Source organism: Pungitius pungitius, chromosome 12 (assembly GCF_949316345.1).
Source record: "Pungitius pungitius chromosome 12, fPunPun2.1, whole genome shotgun sequence".
NCBI classification, from domain to species: domain Eukaryota; kingdom Metazoa; phylum Chordata; class Actinopteri; order Perciformes; family Gasterosteidae; genus Pungitius; species Pungitius pungitius.
The window spans coordinates 19,948,619-19,971,687 of NC_084911.1; the positions used below are offsets into that span (position 1 = coordinate 19,948,619).

The window sequence follows — 23,069 nt, forward strand, 5'->3', positions numbered from 1 at the left end:
CTCTCTCTCTCTCTCTCTCTCTCTCTCTCTCTCTCTCTCACTTACTTCCTGGGCGGATCCGCGAGGATCGGTTTTCACAAACAAGCCCTCCGCGCCTCGGTGGCTTCAGGCGTGCAGGGGCCCCACGAGGAATCACACGTCACGCAATGCTACGTCGTCATCGGAACAAACACGCACGTTAATGCGAGGTGCCATCAAACGTCTCTGAAGTCTGACAACCCGACGTCTCCAAACACGCCAAACCAAGTCCCTTCATTTGTCATATTTTCCTGGCTGACGATATTTTGGCGCTTGCGAACATAGTGGCACCCACGCCCCCCCCCCGCAACCCCCTCCACCCTCTATTTGCAAAAATCCTCTCTTGGTTTCAGTTCAGGAATTTCAACACATGCCCCAGCAGACCGCCTGCAGGTTGTCTGTGTGTCTGTGTGGACCCCGTAGTCTCATGGACACACAGGTGAGCACACAGGTGAGCATCCGGGACACCGGATCCTCAGACACCGTTTTTGGAGATAGGACATTTAAGGACAATCGAGTTGCATTGTGTTCATTGTGTTCATTACAAACATTAAGAGAATCCACCGTAACGTCAGCTTACAACGAGGTTGTTTCCACACACACACACACACACACACACACACACACACACACACACACACACACACACACACACACACACACACACACGTTGACAGTGAACACACGTACCTGCATGTGTTCTGGTCTGAGCTGGTTACTGCCCTCATCTGCTGTGGGACTGCCAGACCTCTGGATCATGAAGACAATCAGTCCACACTTGATTTCATCATAATGTGGTGTTTGGCATGTGGATGACGTGCCGTACACCTGGCTTATTAACTGTTAACTGTTCATCTTTTACATGATTCATTCTGTACACATGACCAGCCCTGGAGAGGGATCCCTCCTCTGACGTTCTCTCTATAAGGTATGGAAGGTTGTAATTTTGCAGCAATTCCAATGCAGTGGATTATAGTGCGCAGGGTTTTGTGCCCTGCGTAGCCCTCTCTTTACTGACGTTGCTCTCTTGTGAAATCCTTTTTACTCTAATAAAACATTGTCAAAGACTTGAACCGCTACTAACTCTGCGCTTCAATCCTTCATTAAAACCCCCCTTTGCCCCAACCAGCCTACCTGCAATGAGGTGGAGGAGTGGGCTCGAGATAGAAACCCACTGCCCCCGTAGTGCCGGTCTCTCTCCGTGTCCCCGGCATCTTCCCACTCTCTGGAGGGATGCTTGCTCAGGGAGTGGCTGAGACAGCAGAAACAGGACCTCAATGTGTCTGATTTGGTTGGATGTACTCAATCTGACTGAATCATCTACATTGACCTCACAGGAGGTTGCTATGGACACCTTTAAATACCACTAAACTACATTGAATACAATGGGCCTCATGCAGGAAGCGGTACAGGAACCCCTTTCCTCCAAAAGGTTTGCTTCTTGAATTCTACGTGTTCATACAAGCTTTTTTTGGCACCTGCCCTTTTACAGCATTTACGTTGGGATGAGTTAACTATACCAATAAAGAAAGAAATCGACCATTGACCACTCCTTCCGGCCTCACCTGGCTGGCTTAAAGAGCTCCTGTCTCCGAGACGGCAGCTGGTTCTGAAGGCGACCCACGTGCCCCGGCTCCTCTCTGTGATGGATCCTTTTGACCTTCGGCACGTCGGCCAGCGTGGCGTACTCCTCCCTGTTCCGTCCAGCGGACCCCACCGACTCCGAGGACTCCATGGAGCTCTGGGAGGAGGTGTGCTTCCTCAGTTGAATCTGAGGTGAAGGAGAAGGGCTCCGTGCGCGGTGGGGGGGCCTCTTGTCATTAGGGGAGGGGCAACGATGGACATGACTGCACCTTCCGACCCCAGACCTGACGCTGCCGGGGCTCCCGGGTGTTTCCAAGGTGACGGATGCTGTTCTGCCGCCATGGGTGGTGTGTCTGGAGGGTGAAGCAGCACGAGACCACGAGGAGCTGCGGAGCGAAGGAGTCGACCCCCGGGGGGAGCGATTGGCATCCGATTTAGAGTCGTGGGAGGGTTTTTTTCTCTGGGGGGAATGGTTGGAATCTCCGTTGGTGGACAGTCTGAGGATGGAGTAGCCTGGCAGGTCACTGCTTTCTTTTCTATCAGGAGAGGAGCTGCGGCTGTTATGGTTCTTGGTGTTTAGGGAGGAGCCAGTATCTTCTTTTCGCTGTGAGCGCTGATCAGGAGCGTCATAGCTTTTTCTTGAGGGCAACAGATATGGGCTCTCATGACTTCGGATGGAACTGTTTGCCTCGGACTTGCGCTGCAGGGACCGAGAAGGAGCTTCATTGGTTCTCCTCGAAGGCGAGGAGGTGCGACTCTCACGACCACGGCTGTGTAAAGAACTACTGGTTTTCTTAAGCTGATATGGAGTAGGGCTTTCATTGCCTCTCCTTCCTTGAGGGGAACAACGGCCGGCACGAAGTCCACTGCCAGCCACAGCGGTTGACTCGGCCTCGCGGAGAAGTGACGGACTTGTGGCGTAACCTCGCCTAGATGTGGTCACGATGGGGCGCTCATGTTCCTGGTCATTCACTCCGTTCTTAGCTGATGTGCTATGCAGCTGAGCCTGGCTGCCAACATCGTAGCCTTCTCTTATGGGGGAGCCACAGCGTCCGTGGTGACCACCTCCGCTTAGAGACAGAGTTGATTCTGATTTTTGAAGGGTGGGCTGGTTAGACGAGCTGTAATTTCTCCGGGGCGGCGAGTATCTCTGACTCTCGGACGTTCTCCTCGATGGAGACGAAGTCCGAGGGTTGCTCCGGCATCCATGAGAGGAACCACTGGTGATTTCTGTTTTGCGGAAAGAAATTTGGCCTGAAGGGTTGTGGTCCCTCCTCGTGGGAGACGAGCTCCTGCTCTCACGCCCCCGAAAGCTTGACGACCCGTTTACTTCAGTTCTCCTCAAGGCACTCCGGAAATCAGAAAGCGCGCTGATCTGGGGTTTGACCAAAACTGTAGATGATTTAAAGTTTCTTGGCAGAGTTCCCGACTCGAGGCGTCGACCGTGGGAGCTTTGCGTGGAGCTTCTGGATCCTGGCTCCGTCCTATGAGACCACCCTCCACCATCAAAGTTATGCCTGCCGATAGAAGCCGACTCGCTGCGTCTGAACGGTAGCTCTCCACGAGAAGGAGAAGAAGAACGGGATGGCAGAGTGGAGCCTTGCCTGGAGGATCCAAAGCGTCCTGACTGATGATCGGTGGAGGCATCAGCACACGGGTTTCCCCGACCATACGAACTGCTGAAAGCTTTTCGTCCCTTTGAGGCCAGCGACTCCGCTATCTTAAAAGGAGTAGGACTCGGAGAACGGGGGCCGACCCGAGCCTCCACTTCAACGGCATTTTCATAGTGGCCCGGAGGCGCAATTTCCAAAGACAAGTCATCATTTGGACCCTCCGCGGCTTGCCTTTCAGACGCCACGCCGAGGTTAGGGTTTCTGAAAGGGACGGTGTCTTTGGGCTCTACACTTCTGCTGCTGAAGATAGGATGTCCTCTCTCAAAATGGCGGAACGGAGCAGGCGGCCCTTTATCACGTAGTGAATGGACACCCGCTGCCCTCCCCGGGGAGAAGTACCCACTTTCTCGCCTCTGCGGGTCTTCTTTTAACCCTGCAAGAAAAAGAGAAGTGGCACAGTGTGACTGAAAGGAGGGCGGGTAAGGGGGAGGGGGGTAGGAGAAATAAGATCTCATCAAAGATCAACCGCTGAGCTACTACCTGAGGTTTCCTGACACAAACTGAGCGATATTGTCTTACTGATGATTGTTCTGGGACACCTTAGCTGGTGACATCAAACAGCATTTCCAGGGAAAGAACACCTCTGTAACTGGAGAGGTCAAGAGGCCTCCTACTACACAGGCTCGATTAAGAAACACTAAGCTTCATTTCTTTTTCCAATGCTGCTATTGTGTCATGTATGCAACCTTTCCAACTCTTATCAAGGTACCCCTTCCACAAAATCAATCAAGCGGCTGACGAAAAGTCAATAACAATATTCCAGGTCAGCCTCCGTGTACCTGATTGACCCCTGAAACTGTCTCCGCTCCGAGCTTCATCCATCCAGGCCCGAGGGCTGGGCCGATGGGGTGGAGGGTCGAGCCGGGTCATGGCGAGCTCGGCCGAACGCCCTCCGATCGGCGAGTAGTCGTCTTCTGTGCTGACGGAGCCGCTGGACTCCTGGTAGTGTCTTCGGTCGTGACAGCTGGATCACGAGAGCAGAGGTGGAAAGATGAGAAGTCAAGCGGAGGGAGGAAAGCTACGAGCCGAGTGAGGAGAGAAAACCTCAAGACGGAACGTGAATCATGCAACTCGACCGTTGAGGGTCCGTCTGAACAATGGAACGTGGCGCGGTGCTGTCCTACCTGTCGGTGCTCTCTCCGTTGTCGTCACAGATATGAAGCTCACCGCCGGGGCACAGGATGCACAAAGAGCTCTCCCTACAACCCACCCGGCCTCCGGTGACGTCACAGTAGCTGCTCACGACCGACACGCCGTCAGAGTCCTCCTGATAGGATGTCAGGGTGAGGCGCGGGCCAATCACGGGGCTTCAGAGAGTGACGTTCCCCTCTGTCCTCGCTGATTAGGGTTACACCTCTGTAACTCGACCCGGCTCTCCTCATTAATATTTCACTGCTTTTTTCTTTCTTGCCATAAAACCTCTGAGTCTTAACAAGTCTTAGAAAGGATCCAAAGCTGTGACCTCAATGTCTGTAAATGTCATAAAGTGACACTGGTACACCTCCTGACCCACAGTGGGCTCAAATACTGTAACCAGATCTCCTCAGAAGTAACGTGCTAGAAGGGTAAACTACTAATACTTTATAGAAACCGTTCTTTCTGTGTTTCTGTGTTCTGTCTAATACAACAACTGATTCCCAAGAGGGCAGTAAGTGATCCACCTTCATTAATACATCATTGGAGCCACAGCTTCCACGCTGCTCCTCACGCCTGCCTCTCATTCTGCTGTCTGACCTTTTCTCCATTTAGTCAAAAGCAACAAGTCTCACGCGCGACCTCATGAACTCCACATGAAGGCCGTGTTGCATTGTGTTGATTCAGAAGGCACCTGATTTCTTTCCAAACACAGAACCCCTGAATTTTGAATCAAGTGACAAGTTGTGAAAACAGATTATTCTGAATAATATCATGAAACTTTGTTATGCCATTTCTAATCTACAAGGTTTCTAATCTCACAGTTCATTATTTCTCCTTAAACAAGCGTACAACATGCAGATATTCTACTTCATTCGTGACTTCCAATGCTCTCATCTAATCCCATCACTCAGCACACGTTCTTCTCGTGTTCCCACTCCAACCATTCTGTTACCTGGTTACCTACGTGTTCATCTCTCTTCTTCCTTACCTTGCTGCTGGTGTCCCTTTCCTCCGCCTGCGATGGGATGGGTGTTAGCAGCACTCCTTTGGCTGATCCGATCCCAGTGTCTTTCCCAGCCTCAGCCTCAGCTGTGGGTCCCTGCGGCGTCTCTGCGGCGTGCAGGCGCCTCTGACGCAGGCAGTCGTGGCAGCGGGAGGGGTCGAAGATGTTGGGCTGGAACTTGGGGCAGATAAGCTCATCTCTGGAGAGCGGCATGGTGGGTCCGGAGGGGGAACCTGCTTCCCTCGGGAGAAAACCTGGGAAGCAACCGCAGAGCGGAATATGGAGGAATGTCACATGACATTAAACTAATTGTAGCAACTACGAGTATAAATGGAAGATTTATAAACATTAGAAACATTAGAAATATGTCGCACCACCACTATAAAGGCAAAGACAAGACAAAAAAAATGTGAAAAAATTAATAACTCACACTTTTTAAAAAAACTAAGGGGTTAGTTTTGAGAGTTAGAAAGCGCTTGGCTGGGACACATGTGTAAACCCAGAGCTGCACCACTAAAGAGGATCTAGTACTTCATGGTGGATCTAAAGCTGAAGTGTGGAGGTAGGTGATGACTGATCACACTAGAGATAATGGAACACATGCCAGACTGTCAAAGCTCCCCACAGAGAAACGTTACCACCTACCACTAGTCACATGCATAACGATCTACATTCATCAACAAGATGCCGCTATACATTGAATTAACCAATCAAAAAGGTGCAAAGCAGCTTAATCTTTGTCGGTATTAAAGTCCTAGGAATTGATGAGCATTACCTGACGAGAGGCCCCCGCTGTCAGCTCCACTTTGAGTGTACCCACCACACCCCCATCAGGCACATGTCTCCTCCTCCCCCCACATGCTCGCAATCCTCCCCAGACCTCCCGAAAACCCTCGAATCCTTCCGATTGGCTGCTCTGACAATGAGTGAAACTGAAGCAACCATGACGACCATGGGGGCTCTTGGTCAACACAGCGGAGGCCCTGAGGCTCACGCAGACCCAGAGCCAACATGGAGCCAGTGGCCTGCAGGTCCCTCTGTTGTGCAGCTGTATTAAATATCATGGGCTTTAGAAAGCGAAAAAGAAACGCTCATGCTAGTGACAGCAGGGCGGCGCTGGCTCAGGTTAACGTGAATAAATAAACACGGCTGAGGTGTAGGTTTAACATCGATCACACCACCGGTTGGTATGTTATGGTTTGCTCTCCTTTAGACGCCTCACATGCGAGCGACGAGGAAACACAGAGCAAAGGGTTGATTTCCTGACGCTCTGGAGAGGATGTTGACGACAGCGTCAGATTTCCTTTGAAACAATAGCAAGAAAAGAATTCCACACCGACAGTCTGAGAGATGCGTCTGCATCACAAGGTCACTTTTTAGTAAGATTATTTTATTTCATTAAATTGTAGGCAAATACAACTCAGTTTGATACGATCAAGCAAGAAACACTACAAAAACATTGAGCATGAGACACGCGGCAGGTACACCGGAGACATTGAAAGATTTCCTGATACAGTCCAACAGAAGCACATCAGTCTGATTTCTGCTTCCCGGCTCCAGCGCTAAATGACAATAATAATTCCTCTTCCCCCCTTCACACCCGATGATGCACCTTCTTCCCAGTCAGCCGACGTCTCTGCCACTTTGTGCTCTTCCCGGCTTTCTTTTTACCCTCGGCGGCGCTCTGTTTCTTGTCCGCCTGGCGGCCTCGTCCACTTCCGCCTTCCCGCTTCCCTTTCCTCCTCTTGCAGGTGAAAGAGCTGAGCGACGCGTTCAGAGAGCGGATCCTGCAGCAGCGGGGGGGAGAGAGGAAGAAATGCAGCTGAGGAGGAAGGCAGACACTCTCTGTAGAAACATCTAAAGTACGCCATTATGTCCCAACTCTATTGTTGGGGTGTATACGCAAGCCTTCAAGTTGTAACTGGAAGAACGTATTATTGCTCATATGAAGAGACCTGCATGATGAACTGCTTACTTTTTGTTCATTATCGTATCTCTGGCTTTTCGAGGCATTGCTTTTGTTTCCTCCTCCTTTCTTTTCCCATTTTCTTCCTCTTTGCATTCTTCGTTAACCTGGAAAGGAAAGATCCTCTTTGTTAATAAAACTGCCCTCAGTGTCCTTCCTCAATAATCAAATCATCCGTTTTGTTCAGAGCAACCATACAGATCTATCAGCAGTAGGAGTGGCACAAATTAGGCTGATTAAAAACACACATGACTGCTAAGAACTGTGGATTCAGTGGGATTACCGGATTGTCTGCTGGTCCAAGCAAGTGTGCTCCTGTGAGGTCGAGTTCACTAATGGTTGTCACGGTGACGGTGTGGTTGGGGTGGTCGTACTGCACAGACTCCGTTTTACCGGTTATTGCATCTTCCAGATCATCCTCAGCCTCCTCTGAGATGGATTAAAGTGAGGTAAAAAAAAAGATGAGCAAAGAGTCACAAATCAGTAAAAGGATCAGCAATGAGATTTTAGCTTTTAACTCACCGAGAGCGTCTGTCCTCTCCTTCAGCAGCCTCACGTATTCCTTATGCCTCTGAAAGCAGATAGCCGGCATGTCATCAGCTCCTTACATGCTCCCAACAAAACAGAGTTGAAATTAACTTTTTACTGAACACTTACTTCTTCTCGGACTCTGATCTGCTCTTCCTTTATCTTCTTTCGAATTTCTGCCACTGCTGTTTTCCTTCTCTCCACCTTCCTTTTATGGAAACCCGTTAAATAATCCCTGCCAGGGCGGAAGAGGATTAAGATTAAGAAACCTGTCAGCAGTTAATTATCCAACGGCTTGATTTGTGGAATTTAAATAATACATAACAGTGATTACAACAGAATCTTCTTTCTTCTTATTTAACACATTGGTCTGAAGTTTAAGTTGCAGTAACTTAAACTAAAGAAAAAGAAAACGATGGCCCAGAACAACGTGCTTTGTTGTATACATAAGTAACGTGGAAACAAAATAATACAAATATTTGGGGGAAATAACAACATGGAGTGCTAACCGAAGATATGGCTAATGCTAACACCTGCCATTTAAACACTGTTATGAGTCGATAAACTTACTCTCTGTCTTTGTCATCAAACGTGACAAGGCATTTGCTTTCTCTTCTCTTGGATCCAGGCTTAAATTTACCCTTTTTGGAAGCATTCTTTTGTTTTTTAGTATTTTTCATGTCGTACACGTGAGTTTACCCTGCACTACTTCCGGATACTGGTACTGAGGGGCATCGAAACATGTCCGGGTAGAAACACGTCATGAAAGCCTGACGAGTTCCGCCGGCCATTAACAAGACGACTCATTTTTGTTGCCTCTTGACTTCGTGTAATCACACGTTACCTAAAACCTTTACCTCATTCTTTAGTTTGTACTGCAGTTTACATTTTTAACGGCATAATCTTTGTTTCTGACATCAGGTTAACTAATGTTATGTCATTGAGATAAATAAGAAGCTACATGAAAATGGTAACAGTCTGTTTCTGGTAGTGACATAATGGCCTTTAGGTTTCAGTCCTAAAGGCCATTATGTCCCATGCATTTGTTATTCTCTGGTATTAATGTGTCTTCTCTCTTCTGACATCTCCATGTCGTATCCAAGCAGGCCAAGAATACCTTGGAGTGTTTCTTTACTTAAAGTGTCCAGTGCTCATTACATGGAAGAGAGTATGAAAGAGGACACCGATACACCTCGTTATCAGATCTACATGGGCGCTCACACTCTGGTTTAGATGAAACATGTAACATGTAGACTCATTTTTTATCTTCCGCCTCCACTTCCAGCATAGTACTTGTATTACTGAAAGATCACATACACAGCAAGCACTATCATGTGTTGTTTTATTACAAAACAAACATCAAAATGAAACCCAGATGGACAAGTCAAACAATATAACACAACAAAGGGAAAGACAAAAAATAAAACCATTGTAACATAACTAATGACAGCAAAACCTCCAGGCTGCAGATGGCTCCTCTGCAAACATACCAAAATATATTCAGGACTCTTTAGGTTTCTAACTTACACCTGGAAGGCAGAGCATGATTCTAGTAGCATTCATGTGTGTTTGAGTGCATTTAAAGAAAGAAAGAAAGAGTCTAAAATGTTGGGCTTGTTTAAATGTGACCAAAATCGTCCTGTTAAAGATTGTGTTTCTGATTCAAGAGGGCTTCTATTGATATAAAACATAACCAGACTCATTAATCTTACATAACCTTTAAATAAGAAAACCCAGTGCACAGAAACAGGAATGACAGAAGCTCAGGCTCGTGTGGAAGTCAACATTTACAAATAAAAAGCTAATTGGACGAAGACCTCTCAAAGATACAACTCCTCCATCATTTCCCTTGTGATGAAACATAATAAAATAATTCTTTACATTACATGAAGGCCATTTTGCGCTAGAGCTTTACATCCCATCCTTCACCGTTATCACTACGTTCGGCCCCTTTTCACTCAGATGTCCTCCAGTGATCCTCCAGCATCTACAGCTTTTCCCCATCACGCCTGTGTGCTCGGTGTTCGGCTCACACTATGCTCACCGCTCACTTTCATGGATGTTTGTCTGGGTTTCTTTCTGTTTTGAGGCCACCTTGTAAGACGATAGCAGGTGAGAGTTTGATAGGAAAAAGATTTGGTTAGAGTATCACTTTAGTGCAGCTGGTGAGAGCTCCTGACAGGAAGCTCGATGCAGCTCTTTCTCTGATACGTGTCCTCTCAAGCAGAAGTAAGGACTTCCTGTTTATTCTAATCCGGTTTGTCTACCTATGTACAACCTATATACAATCACATTGGGAGTTCAAATGAAATTAATTGAATATGGAATAGTACGCAGAAGCATCTGTGTGAGTCCTCTGATTCTTGTTAGAAAGAACAAAGCATGTCAGCAGCAGCTCTCTATTGCTTTTGCACTCTCTGCGGCTGCAAACCAAATTCCTAAAGCAACTGTACTGATGCATCCTAAAGCGTACATAAAGCAGCTCAGCAAGGTTATAGAGGAATGACGCTGCACTGCATTGAGGCACCTCTTCAAATGGTCACTTGTTTCATATTTAGTATAACCGACATGGTGCTTCGGTGCACAGTGTGTGAGGTAGATAAGAAGAGACGCTACTCAGCTCTGTGTGTTTAGAAGCGTGCTAATCTATCCGTGTGCATGCTACAGCTCAGCCGTGCACAGCAGACCTTGGCCGTCTACCCTCAAAAACTCCAACGCCCCTAATTGAAGTGTGCAAGCTCAATGACACGTAGCAGTTATTGCAGCACTGATTGTACAGCTTGGTGGCCTACAGCTATCAATGCGTTGCTGCAATGCATTCATTTAAATCACTATCAGATAGTGATCCCTTTTCCCTTTGGGGCCTATTTAACCTGATTTCCTTTGTTGTGAATCACTGAAAAATGAGCGCAGATACCAGCACGTTACCATTAATGACCAGAAGGGGGCGCGATTGTGCTGCAACAGCGAAAGTGAGCATCAAAGAGGAGCTGATGTTGAACCTGCCAAGCAGACAATTGAGAGTAAGAGTCTTACGTGTGGGTGAGTAGCCTGGTTTATATCTTTACAGAGTTTGTTGTATTGTGAGTAGCCCTAATACACGTGTGTGTATGTTTTATCTAGCAGTGTGTGTGTGTGTGTGTGTGTGTGTGTGTGTGTGTGTGTGTGTGTGTGTGTTCAGGAGGCAGCGATGGTTGTGCCCCCGCTGAGACGCAGCAGGATCTGCTGACAGTCCTGCAGGGAGCGACGGTCTCCCACCCGCTCCAGGGTGCGCTTGGCCTCGGCCAGCAGGCGGGCGCGGTGCCCGGGCGGGGTTAACAGCGGCATGGGCAGGTGGCGGCAGGCCAGCAGGATGGCATGAGCCCTCTCCCTCTCCCCCAGGAGGCTGTCACCTTCAGACGGCAACAAAGGGGGTGGAGGAAGAAGAAAAGTTCAGGGTCCATTGCTTTCTGGCGTGAATGCGTGTGTGTGTGTGTGTATTAGTGCAACCGGCCGTGTGTGAATACAAAGTTGTGTTGCCCTCTGATTTGAGTCATTTCTGCCATTAATATTCAGGAGGAACCGATTCTGAGCCGGCGGTCAAGGTGAACTTCCACTCCTGAGTTTGAGTGTGAATAAGAATCTGTAACCATGGCGATTAGGTCTCCCTTACCGGCTGTGTAGGAGTTGTGGGTCCTGCGCCGGAGGTTGTGCTCCAGCAGCTGGTGTGTCCTTGTGGGGCTGGCTCCGGCCATCAGCCTCACGGTGGTCTCATGGAGAAACACCTGCAGAATAAAAAAAGCACACGCACGGATACACACATCAGAGTTTCCGTGATGGAGCTGAAACACATGGGTTTAATCCACATACAAGACGGGTATCATATCGTATTTCTCAGTGAGTTGTGGCTCTGCAGAACCTCACCAAGCGATGCAGTTCATGTGGTCCTTAAGAGACTCGCACAGGTCCAGACAAATGAGCAGCAACCGCTGTAGTTGTTAAAGACCCTCTGGCTACAGCACCACTAGGTCTTACCAGTATGATTGATGATATTAAATTGTTGTCTTTCTGCTGGTAGTAAGAGGGAACTTGATACAGTCAATGCAACATTACCCTGAACAAGATCCCAGCTGAAACACATTGTGGGTATTATTACTTTGGAGGGTTGCCTGCTTGTAAATACATTCGATTTCTATATATATTCGAAATATAGACAATGAAAACTAATTCATTCCATTTCTTTCCACGCTAGCAAATGCATGAGCAATAAATGACCCAAATACATGACTATACTGGTTAATCTTGCTTAGTTGCTGCGGGAAATGCAGGTTGGTCAAAGTCGGAATGAAGGAAGACTATTTCCTTATTAGTTATAATCATTTAGGCGTCAATGATTCTCCACCTCATCCGTTACTTGTTTCTTCCAGAGATACACGTTTTATACTCTGACTGGATCTATTGAGGGATGTACCTTGTGTTGTGCTTGTCTGTAGCATTGTGTGAGCTTTCTCAGGGCGCTGAGGTCCCTCTGGAAACCAGCCAACTGGGATCCAGGAGCCGGGCCAGGTTCTCCATTACTGCTGCCTCCCCGCTGCCACAAACTGGTCCTCAAGGACAGCAGCAGGTCACAGATCAGTAGCTCCACCCCCTTGAAAGGGAAGGAAGAGAAAAGGTCAAAGTGCTGTTAGGTGAATCTAGTGTATGCATGATCCTTAAATAGAAAGATTCAATGTTGTCTATTTATAGTATCCTTTGGTTGACTGCAATACTAGAACCCATCAAAAACAGAACCGTCATCATCACCGGTTGTTCTCCCCCAATGTGCATGCTCATAGTAAAGGCTGTCTGGTGTGAAGTGGCGGGGTGCGTGCAGATTGGGGAGGCCTCTGTACTGCACTGCAGACACATTGCACTCGGCTTTTAGGACCATGCAATGCAACTACAATGCACCACAGCCACCTCCTGCCACCCACACAAAGCCCCCCATTTGCCCTTCCCCAGCAGAGCATTCAGTGCGTGTGCATGCATCGAGTTAGACAGCACTCAGGGTGTCTGTACCCGTGTGGGTGCAAGACAGCAGGCGAGATGACGCTCAGACCACAGAACCAGAGCTTGCAGAAATAAGGGGCGCTGCAAGGGACACTTTGTGCACTACCTTGTTCAGCCAGTTCCCGGTCTGAGCGACCGGCACCGAGATGCTGGAGCGCAGGTATCCGCTGGCTCTGTCACAGTGGGACAGGTAGGCTAACGCCCCCTCTCCCTTCAGAGGAGGCAGGCTCATCTGCACAGCTTTGCAAAGCAGCAGCACAGCCTTTGGCAGAGGGTGGCTGAGACAGAGTAGAGAACAGTGTGGACAGTTATTGTGGGTCCTTTACACCAAAGATAAATGCTTGATTGTCTTTATTAACGTCCTTCAGTTTGATTTTGAAAAGTATAGTGTGACCAAGTTATGACTTCCATATCAGAGCTGAGAGGATTTCTGTAACTCTTCAATTAGTTTAAACTTGAAGAAGGAAGAATTAAATATGCTTACTGCAGTTTCTGTATTGTGGGGTTGGAGGTTGCGTTTTGTCAAGTATTTTCTTTACTTACTCAAGAGTGTGTAGAGCCCTCGGCATCCGCTCTGCTTCCACCAACAGTGACCTCACAGCGACATCATCGCCCTGCAGCCAATGCACGGTGGCCTTCAGGACCAGAGCCCACCAACGGCTCACCGGGTCTCCCACTGGCAGGGAGAAAAGAGGCAGAGCATGGAGCAATAAAAACTATTTGGATAGACTAATTGCGGTCTAAGAGCCTGATTGGATTTTTCTTGCGGTTGTGAATTTTTTTCATGACGCTTGTTGTCAAATGAAAGATGTGATGGTTGAGACCCCGTCTTTGAATGTCTGATTATATAAAATGCTTTGTGTGCAGAAAAATAATCAATGAACAGTGTTGCGGATTAACATCCTTTCAGCAGATTGTCAATGTGTTCTTATCCATTGCAAGTCACTTTTTACAGTAATTCAATGACTGCACGTGTTATCTGTGATGATCCGATAAAGATTAATCCCTAAAGCCAAAATGGTATCAGTGCACGATACAGGAAATCCATTCCTGCTGACAGTAGTAACTCTGATAGATATCTTGTTTATATGCGCTGATGAAAAACAGAAGCCCCCATTTTGCACTCAAAAGACAGCCGATGTGATTCATGCTTCATTGTAACTGGACAGGGTTGTTCTCCTAAAGCCATTTCATACCTGGGGTGGTGGTGTGATTGGGAGGAGACGAGAAGGGAGACGGAGGGGACGGAGAGTCCTCTGTACAGCTGTTTAACAACTGGAGGAACTCCAGCGCGTTGGAGAACTCCCTGAAAAGAGCGCCAGAAAAAAAGGGTGAGTCATTAATTCACTTCCATCCAGTAGAAGCGTTGCTGGTGCGGCCCACTTACCCAGAGTCGCTGTGGCGTTTGGCCGCGTCGGAGTCGCTCTGCGGCTGGATGAGAGTGTGAACGGCTCGCTCCAAAAGCTTCCTGCAGAAACAGCGGTGCAGCTGGGCGATGGGGTCGGCTGGGGTGAGATCCAGAAGGAAGGGAACCGAGGTGAACAGTGAAATCATTTTTCTTTAACATTAAATCAACAAAGAAAAAATAATACAATTTATTAAAAAGGTAACACGGTCCATTTATTTTCCAGTGATGACCATGGGACGTCTTCAAATTTTAGTCTCATTTAAAAATATTTTAATTCCTTTCATAGAAAGTTATTTCAGCAACAGAGTGAGACTTCTTTAAATGGAGAAAGCATGACTTAAGTTTATCCTGTCTCTTTTTGGAGCGTTTGTAGTGTTAAAATAAAAAACCCAAAAGAAAGACAAAGTGAAAGAACAAACGGAAGCAGAAAGACATGACGGTTAAATAGAGCATGCTGTATGTATTTATGTCGTACTTGGTTCTCTCTGAGACGTGTACACCCCGTCGCTGCTCTCCGACTTCACCGACCAATCACAACTCAGGAAGAACTGCCTGCCCAATGGGGTGAAGAGCCAGTCGGGGATTGGCCTGGTCTCTGATTGGCTGGCCACACTCTCCGCGCAACTCAACAGGTAACCCTAAGAGATGAGCACACAATAAAGATGCTGAGGATGGACAGAAATCAAAGGAAACCCGGTGAAAGCGTGACGGTCGATGGTGTAACGGACTCACGGGCAGACAGGAGAGGTGGTGGCCCAGCACGGTGCGCAGGGCTGTTGCTGCAGTGACGTAGATCTGGGTGAGCTGGGCAGGGGCCATCTTGCCTTGGGCGCTCTGGCTGAGGTTGACCGCGCTCAGAGACACGGACAGAGCCCAGAGGCTGTTACGCTGAGGCAGCTTTCCTACAGAGAGGCAGAGCCAACACCGGGTCATCGGGTTTGAATCTTCATGCAGCGTCAACCCCCTTTGGTCTCAACACTCACCTGTGAGCTGCAGCTGGCTCAGCCGGTGGTAAACCAGCGCTGCGTCCTTAGCGCTGGTCTTGGACTCCTCCCCCTCGTGCTTCCCCCCGACCTGATGCACCAGCCAACCCAGAGGAGTCGGTCGGTGCAAGGCGTAGCGAATGAGGTTCCAGGAGAGCGAGCAGACCAGGTCCAGGGTGGTGGAGGGAAGCGCTCGAGTCAAGACGGACAGGCAAGTCTCTAAACTGCCCATCGCCGCTGTATAGTCCCCCTGAGGGAGAGAGGAGAGGAAAAGAGGGTGAGCTAATCACTCAGGGAAGAGTGAGAGGAAAGGCTAAAAATAAATTCCTCAGAGGCTCAATTAAGACATCAGCGAAAGAATAAAAGCCAATCAAACTGGGATGAACGGATCTACGGTGAGACATAAATCTGCACATACAATTCTCAAAGCACATCTAATCCAATATATATATATATATATATATATATATATATTGTTGTCGCATGTTATGGGAGAAGTGTAATCGTCTTTTCCAAAATTTGGAAACCCGACCACACTCTCGCTTGAAAAGAAAAATACAATGCGAGGTAAAATGAACATTAGTAGTTTTACTTGGCTTGTTTAAGACCTCGTCTGCACTCACCCTGTTGAGATGCAGGTCTGCTTGTCTCCGATGCCTCCAGAATGACACAGATTTTGGGGAGTGAAGGGGTGTGACAGGCTCCCAGAGGTAGAGCACCCTGACACAACCCCACACGGCTCCCACCCCGCTGAGCACCCACACCATCACCCACGGCAACAGGCACCGCAGCCAGGAAGCTGGAGAGCCAGATAAGAGATGAAATACAGGCACCGTTGTTAGAACAGTTAAAAGCCAGTAGCTCGGCCGTGTCACCGGGTGCATGACGACTCCGCCCTGCTCACCAAAGTCCTGCGTGGGAGTCGGGAACCAGGCGAGCGCTCTGGACGGCCCGTGGCCTCCAGGTAGGCCGGGGCCCCCCAAGTCGTCAGAGCCCAACAAAGAGGGCAGCGGGTTCAGGGACAGGCAGAAGAAGGTCAGGGCACAGAGGAGCAGTCGAGAGCGATCCATCACTCCAACCGAGGGGGGAGAGTCTGGTTCTATCTTCATCTGATCGGGACGTTAAGAGAGAACAATCAATCACTTCTTATAAATGCATCAATGAACCTGAAGTAATGATAATTATGGCCGTGATATTTAAGTAATCTAGATTTTGAATATTAATTTGAGAACTGTAAAAAGTTCTAGAAAGTAGTGGTTTGTATTACTACTATTGTACTATTATTTAAAAAAACAGTTTCAAAGGTTTCAACATTAAAATTCAGATGGTCAGAATTATTTCTAAATGCAGTCTGTGTGTAGTGAACATTTATGTTAATATAAAACTTTCATAACAATCTCCTTCTGACCAGTGGAAAGCTGCAGCTATAAAGCTATTAATCTGGTAATCCATAAAATGAACCACTACTTCTTTAAAGCCTAAGCTGGGTTACCTGCTCGTGATCCAGCAGGGGGCTGCCGGGCTCTGAGTCCACAGAGTAGGGGGAGAACTGGGGAGGAGAACCAGAGTCCGAGGCCGGAGGAGACATCATCACTATTTCCTCTTTGAGCTCCACGTCCTCAGACAGAATCACAGCCTCTGAAATAGAGACGGGGCCTCGGTGGAACCTCAAGTTGCTCCAGATCAGACTTCGTTACGTGAACACTTACTGTTCTTCTGGTTGCCCATCTTCAGGGCCAGGTTCTCCTGCCGTAGTTTGTGGTTAACCTGCTGTAGGTATTTGATGTAGTCAATGGCCTTCTTCAGCACTCCTGACTTGTGTATCTGTGAAGACGCAAAGGAGTACATTTTAGGATCCAACTACTCTCAAGTCCATTTATATACAATTACAAAATGACTCCTCCGGATGGACCAACCTTTGCGTCATTGCCCATCACCAGGTCTCTGAGCTCCACGATCTTGTCGTTGATGGAGGAGCGATACCTCTTCTCGATGATGTTGTGCGTCGTCCTCCTCTCGCCTTCCTTCACGACCCCTCCCGGGCCCATTACACCTCCCATCATCTGGCTCTGATCCATGTTCGATCGGGCCATGTGTGCAGCGTGAGTGGAGCCTGGCTGCAGCTGCTTGATCGGCAGCTTGTCGCCTCCTCCCATCATCATGGGGACGGTGGTGAGGATGTTGCTGCTCATCAAAGTCTGCAGACAGCGCGACAGTCGTCAACAAAAACACCAGCGTCAAGTTAAGCGGGATATCAAATCATTCATACCGGAACTTGCAGAGCCGTGTTCTGGATGGGCGTGGTGAAGTTGGCGATCCCTGCAGGGCTCTGCATGGTGGACAGCACCTGCGTGCCGTCTGGTTTCAGGGTTGTGAGAACCAGTGAATCCGTCTTCAGGATCTGAGGCTGCTGGACAAGAACCTGATGGAAATGCGCCCAAAAGGTCAACAGGAAGCGTTGATGTTTGTTTACAAGGAGTTTGAAAGATCAAAACAGATCCTGTGTTCGGCCGGTTATAAATCATCTAATCATCTAGTCATCAATACACTGCTGTCCACTGCGAGCTTACGCACAGGAACCTGCTGCATCTGCTGCTGCATAGTGTGGACTGTGGCGGGCGAAGACAGCGTCTGGATGGTCTGACAGGTTGGGGTGAGAACACGCTGGTGCTGAATGGTCATCGGCTGCATCTGCGGTGACGTCATAATGCTCTGCATCTGGGGTTGGAGGACTGGGAAGGAGAGAGAAGATGGTCGTTGATTTGGTCGGTAAAATAAAAAAAACACTGCGGAACGTGAGAGAAACCGTATTATCATCACGCGTGTATCATGTAAGCATTAAGAGAAATGCACGATACATTTGATCGGTATCCCCCGTATTTCTCACACTTCATCAAAAAGAGATCAACGTTCAGCAGAACTGCCTCCTTTCCTCCCTTTGGTCACCTTGGAAACTGGAGCCTGGGTTATGGTGGCAGATGACCGGGCTCTGGATGAAACGGGACTGCCCGCCGTTGGAGGCAATCATCACCGTTTGGGGCGCTTGGGTCTGGATGGGCATCCCCGTCTGGCTGTGGGTCTGAACCAGGGTGTGGACCGGGAAGCTCTGGGTCTGCATGGCGATCCCCTGGGTGTGCAACTGCATTCAGGGAAAACAAATATATAAAGGTTCATCAACACATATTCTTCCATCCAACCACCTGTCAGGCTGACACTGGACTGCTGAGTTAGATGTTATATTTTACAGTTTGTCAGTACTATGGGTTTTTTTGGCCAAATGACTGAAAATGGAATTCAGTCTACAAACAGACAATGAAATCCCAGCAGGAGAGGCAGGCGCCTTGGAACAAAGCACTGGTCCATCCCTGCAGCCTTGAATACAGCTTTCAATTCGCTGCAGTACTTTGCATGAAAACCAGCTCACTCGTTATCAAGAATGATGAGTTACTACTTGGAGGGAAGGGGGGGCAGGAGGTACCTGGATGGTGGGCTGGGTTGTGTGTTGGGGCTGGGGCTGGATGGGCTGGACCAGCTGAGGCCGCGGCTGGAGGAGCGGGGGGCTGCGGGTCACCTGCTGCTGCACTGCGGGGGCGGCCGAGGGCGAGGGAGCCTGTGCGGGGGTGAGGGGAGGGGTGAGGGGCATCGACTGGGGAGACAGCGTGACGCTGGAGCTCTGGTAGACAGCGGGGGCTGGCGTCTTGGGGGTCGGAGGAGTTGGAGGGGTCTGAACGGCAGGGCGCGGGGCGGCGGGGGCGGCGCCACTCGGCGCTGTGCTCGCCATCGCCATCTGGTCCTCAAACAAGTCGGGGAAGTCCTCCGCCTGGTTGCTGACAAACTGCAGCATCTCTGAGGAAGACAACAAGGCGCCGACTCTTCAATCATCTTAACAACCATCTAATTGGAGACGTTAATATACAACTAAAGTATAATAAATAAAACCCCATGTCCCACAATTAGTTGACCTTGAGCTTTAGGTCTTAGCCACACACACAATACAGTACGAGGAAGATAGTAATGGACCAAGTTTACAGCTAACACTACAACACAGGATATCACTTCCTTGAAAGGAAGTCTTTGAAACTGAACACATATGTGAGTGAATGTGGTTTACTGCCCACAGATAAGAGGAGTAAAGGCCACAGCATTTGGCCTTGAGTCTGCACATGAACACACAGAAAGGCGCTACTGTTTGAACCTGAAGAAGAGCGCGCTGTATTCTCACTGATGGCCATGAAATAAGGTCGCGTCAGGGCGGAAAAAAATCAATTTGATAAATAGTACACTGACACGAGTGACCTGAAGGATGGATGGCACTACCATGATGATTGGCTTTGCTCATGTTGTGTCAAACGTTGGTGCACAAACCAAACGATACAAAAACCATGTGACATATTTAAAATGTTTCGATGGTTCTGCAAAATGACAATAAACACTACAACACAATAACTGTATTGGCAAAAACCAGAGATTATGTTGAATTCCTGTACTTGTTTTATGAAGAAGGAAAGCCATTCAATATGTTTTTTCAGACTTTAAGCAATCCCAGAATGTCAGACACAGATCCTTTAATATTTGGATGCTGGATTTTTAACTAATTATGTCGAAAAATTAAGCACTTTAATCTATTTAATTCACTAACACCATGGAGTGTAACATTTGTAAATATAGTTCCACCTAAAACTAATATGACAAATAATGAAATGTATCACCATCACAGTATGAAACTATGCATTCAATGACCATCTCTTGAGTTTGTTGTTAAGGTACACTGTTCATAGTCCTCCTGGACTTTGGCAGTTCAAACAGTGGATGAATATACATGTTTCCATGGTGGAAGCTGCCGTGACTGATTCTCATCACTGTGTATGTGTTCAGCCATCACGGTCAATGAGGGGTCAATAAACAGTGTTCAGCCTTGAACTTGGTACCTTGAACTTAGTCTCACTGATCAGCAGAGCGAGACCGGACAACCCGACAGAACAAGTTCTACCAATTGTTTCAGAGTGAAATGATAAACCCTTCTTAATATTCTATAGGGGAAGGTGAACTGTGGATAAACCAGGAGATCACAGGGCCAAAATGTCTAACCCGCCCTGTTTGACGCCACAGTGCAGATTAACAATGAGTCCTCATGGCTCAGCATGAAGACGTTATTTCACTGCGGTACTTTGTGACATTAGAATGACGTCATTCATCAGAGGCAAGGAGTGGCAGTCTTCAATATTTCAAGAACGTGTCCACACAGAATAGTTCATGGAGTGGTGAAACATGCTAATCAAAGAGCTGATAATGAACAAAGTCATTTTGTCATCTCTTATTTCAGTGTGATAGATTTTATACCAGAATAGATCAATAAAGCTTAAAGGTTAACAGTGGAAAAAGGAAATCTGTCTCAGCAGTCAAAGCCAACTTTCTGTTGCCTTTGACTATCGGTCGTCACTTGTTGCATTTTTATATCGTGCATAAAGCAATAAAAGTGTCTCATCCGCACACAGAGCCGTTTGTCTCCATTGGTGCATAATGTCCGGACTATAAAACACCTTTTGATCGAAGAGGGTCAAAAAAAAATAATTGTCTGGGGCCTCTGAGCCTCACACATGCTTACACAAAGGGCAACGCCGTCAGCGGGGGACAGTCCCATCGGCAGCTAGACGCAGAGAAAATAGGTTACATAATCCCAGCGCCGGTTGCTAAGAGAATAATTGGGAGAGGAAGAATGCTCTAGATGAATACAAGGGTCAACTGCATGAACCCTTACAGGGGCCTCTGAGACCTTACACTCAATGAACATGCTCAACTGAAACCAGCACCGAGACCCTAATCAGACCCACCACTGAAGATTTGAAGGTGGCTGGGATGCATTTTAATCTGAATGACAAAAAGCAAAACATTCTGCAACATATGATCAGGAAGATTGTGCCTTCGACTTCTGCAACGAAGGTCAATGTTTCTGCTCAGCCTGAAGGTGTCAGTCAGACTCGGGGGGCCGAACAGGGAGAAGTAAAGAAACTCAAGTGAGGGAGGGCTGATGTCGTTGCAGCTTGCCTGTGAATTCATCAGTAAGCCCTCAGTCGGTTGTCACTCTCTCACCCAGACACAACCTGTCCTGTCCTTTTACACAATGAATATGTTAGATTACATGAGTGTGACTGAGGTCTCTGATCTCTGTCCCAGGGCCCTGATGAGAAAAGAGAATGATTGACCTGAACTAAAGGCCGGATAAGGTTCTGGAACTGCATTAGCTTGTGTGCAGCAAGTATTATTTGTTAAATCATATTATTCGATTGGTGGTATAAACCAACTGCTGCGCCCAAAAACTGCCAAGAAGACGGGGTTCTACCTCCGAAAAGAGATCATCATCATCCCCCCCCCCCCCCACACACACACACACACACACACACACACACACACACACACACACACACACACACACACTCTGGTGATTTGACATTGCGTACATTTCTACCATAATGGGAATCTGGTGACTCTGCACTGGTCCAGTGTTTCACCAGAAGCCCGGTCCTTTCAACCGGTGCCAAAGGGCGAAACTTGTTTTGATAAAAGAGAGAGGTTGGGTCAGGGGATGCTGATGTCCACTCGGGGCCCGGCTACAGAGCGCAGACTGGACCTTTACACAGATGATGTGCCACTAAATCAGCTCTCGATGCCTCTGCTGATTATTATTATTGTTATTGTCATTCATGGGGAAAAAAAGATGCTTCATTTAATACTACCAAAAGCATCATTTCTAACATAAAAGTCTAAATAGTTAAATCCTCAATGGTTACAGGGCCTTACGATGAGAACCCAAGTGGAGCTTGATGGGCAGGTGACATTCTTGAGTCCATTCACTGCCCACATACAGCTTCCTGATGGATGACACCCACCTGCCTACCACCTAAAACCCATGTCTCCACCCACTTAATAAAGATGATGCGTGTGCAAGGTGCTTTTGTCCGGAATAAATCGTATTGACTCATGTAAGAAGACCTCAACTTTTTCTTAAATGATAGGAAGTGAAGGTGTGACAATTCTCAACTTCCCTTGAAACGCGGGCTGTACGTTGTGTCTCGTGAAGCCTTCATTTAAACAGAGCTCGCGCTGACTGACACGTTATCGGGGACACAACTACTCACCGTCGATGTCCCCCAGAGTGAATTCGTCCCCCAGTTCGGCTAGAGTCGGGTCCATGTTGTCCATGGTGGAGATGTACTCTCCGGTGTCCATCACGTCCTGTCGCAGCTCGCCTCCCCGGCTGTCACCGCAGGGTCGCGGGAGGGGGGAGAATACACAAGACCGGTCGGCTATTCTGTGGCGTTCAGCTACGCCCACAACACCCTAAAGTAACCGAGAGGACAACTCTTGTTCCGAACAACCGTGAGACAACGCGGAAGCCTCACGAGAGGCAGCCAACGACGTCGATAAACTAGTTCACGCCGATATACGGTTAAGTCGTCGCCATCTTGTTTTACGCTGATTACGTCATTCACAAACAGACTCTGAGGCAAAAGGCGGGCGCTCATTGGTCGATGCCAAGCTGTTGTTGTCATGAGACCAGCCGTCATCGCCCAATGAAAGGGTCACATTCGCCGTGGTCTGATAGTACGTCATCCATCACACGCTTCCGTGTCATTTGAATAAACCGCGCCCCCTATCTTCATGAATAGAAGCGGTGCTCATTAGACAAACAAAGCACATTTAGAGTCATGTTAAAAATACATCAATAGATAATATTAAATAA

The 23,069-nt window shown here is 48.0% G+C and overlaps 3 protein-coding genes across 3 annotated transcripts; all 3 read right to left on the minus strand.

The window, feature by feature from the left end:
- Positions 1 to 252: 252 nt before the first annotated feature.
- LOC119220592 (serine/arginine repetitive matrix protein 2) lies at positions 253 to 5,587 on the minus strand. The gene is made up of 5 exons (XM_062566230.1): positions 4,055 to 5,587; positions 1,584 to 3,648; positions 1,153 to 1,270; positions 709 to 768; positions 253 to 273 (listed from the first exon to the last, which is right to left on the minus strand). The coding sequence occupies exons 1-5, from the start codon at positions 4,143 to 4,145 to the stop codon at positions 253 to 255; spliced, it is 2,355 nt and encodes a 784-aa protein (XP_062422214.1). The 5' UTR covers positions 4,146 to 5,587.
- A 1,197-nt stretch (positions 5,588 to 6,784) lies between these two features.
- On the minus strand, positions 6,785 to 8,679 carry nol12 (nucleolar protein 12). The gene is made up of 6 exons (XM_037476392.2): positions 8,480 to 8,679; positions 8,039 to 8,144; positions 7,904 to 7,952; positions 7,665 to 7,810; positions 7,391 to 7,488; positions 6,785 to 7,202 (listed from the first exon to the last, which is right to left on the minus strand). The coding sequence occupies exons 1-6, from the start codon at positions 8,587 to 8,589 to the stop codon at positions 7,010 to 7,012; spliced, it is 702 nt and encodes a 233-aa protein (XP_037332289.1). The 5' UTR covers positions 8,590 to 8,679; the 3' UTR covers positions 6,785 to 7,009.
- A 555-nt stretch (positions 8,680 to 9,234) lies between these two features.
- Positions 9,235 to 22,824, minus strand: srebf2 (sterol regulatory element binding transcription factor 2). The gene is made up of 20 exons (XM_037475769.2): positions 22,465 to 22,824; positions 18,807 to 19,174; positions 18,275 to 18,467; positions 17,903 to 18,060; positions 17,598 to 17,750; positions 17,245 to 17,526; positions 17,038 to 17,152; positions 16,821 to 16,966; positions 16,233 to 16,437; positions 15,952 to 16,127; positions 15,329 to 15,578; positions 15,078 to 15,247; positions 14,821 to 14,983; positions 14,325 to 14,442; positions 14,134 to 14,243; positions 13,481 to 13,613; positions 13,044 to 13,215; positions 12,360 to 12,536; positions 11,562 to 11,673; positions 9,235 to 11,301 (listed from the first exon to the last, which is right to left on the minus strand). The coding sequence occupies exons 1-20, from the start codon at positions 22,553 to 22,555 to the stop codon at positions 11,087 to 11,089; spliced, it is 3,507 nt and encodes a 1,168-aa protein (XP_037331666.1). The 5' UTR covers positions 22,556 to 22,824; the 3' UTR covers positions 9,235 to 11,086.
- Positions 22,825 to 23,069: the final 245 nt, after the last annotated feature.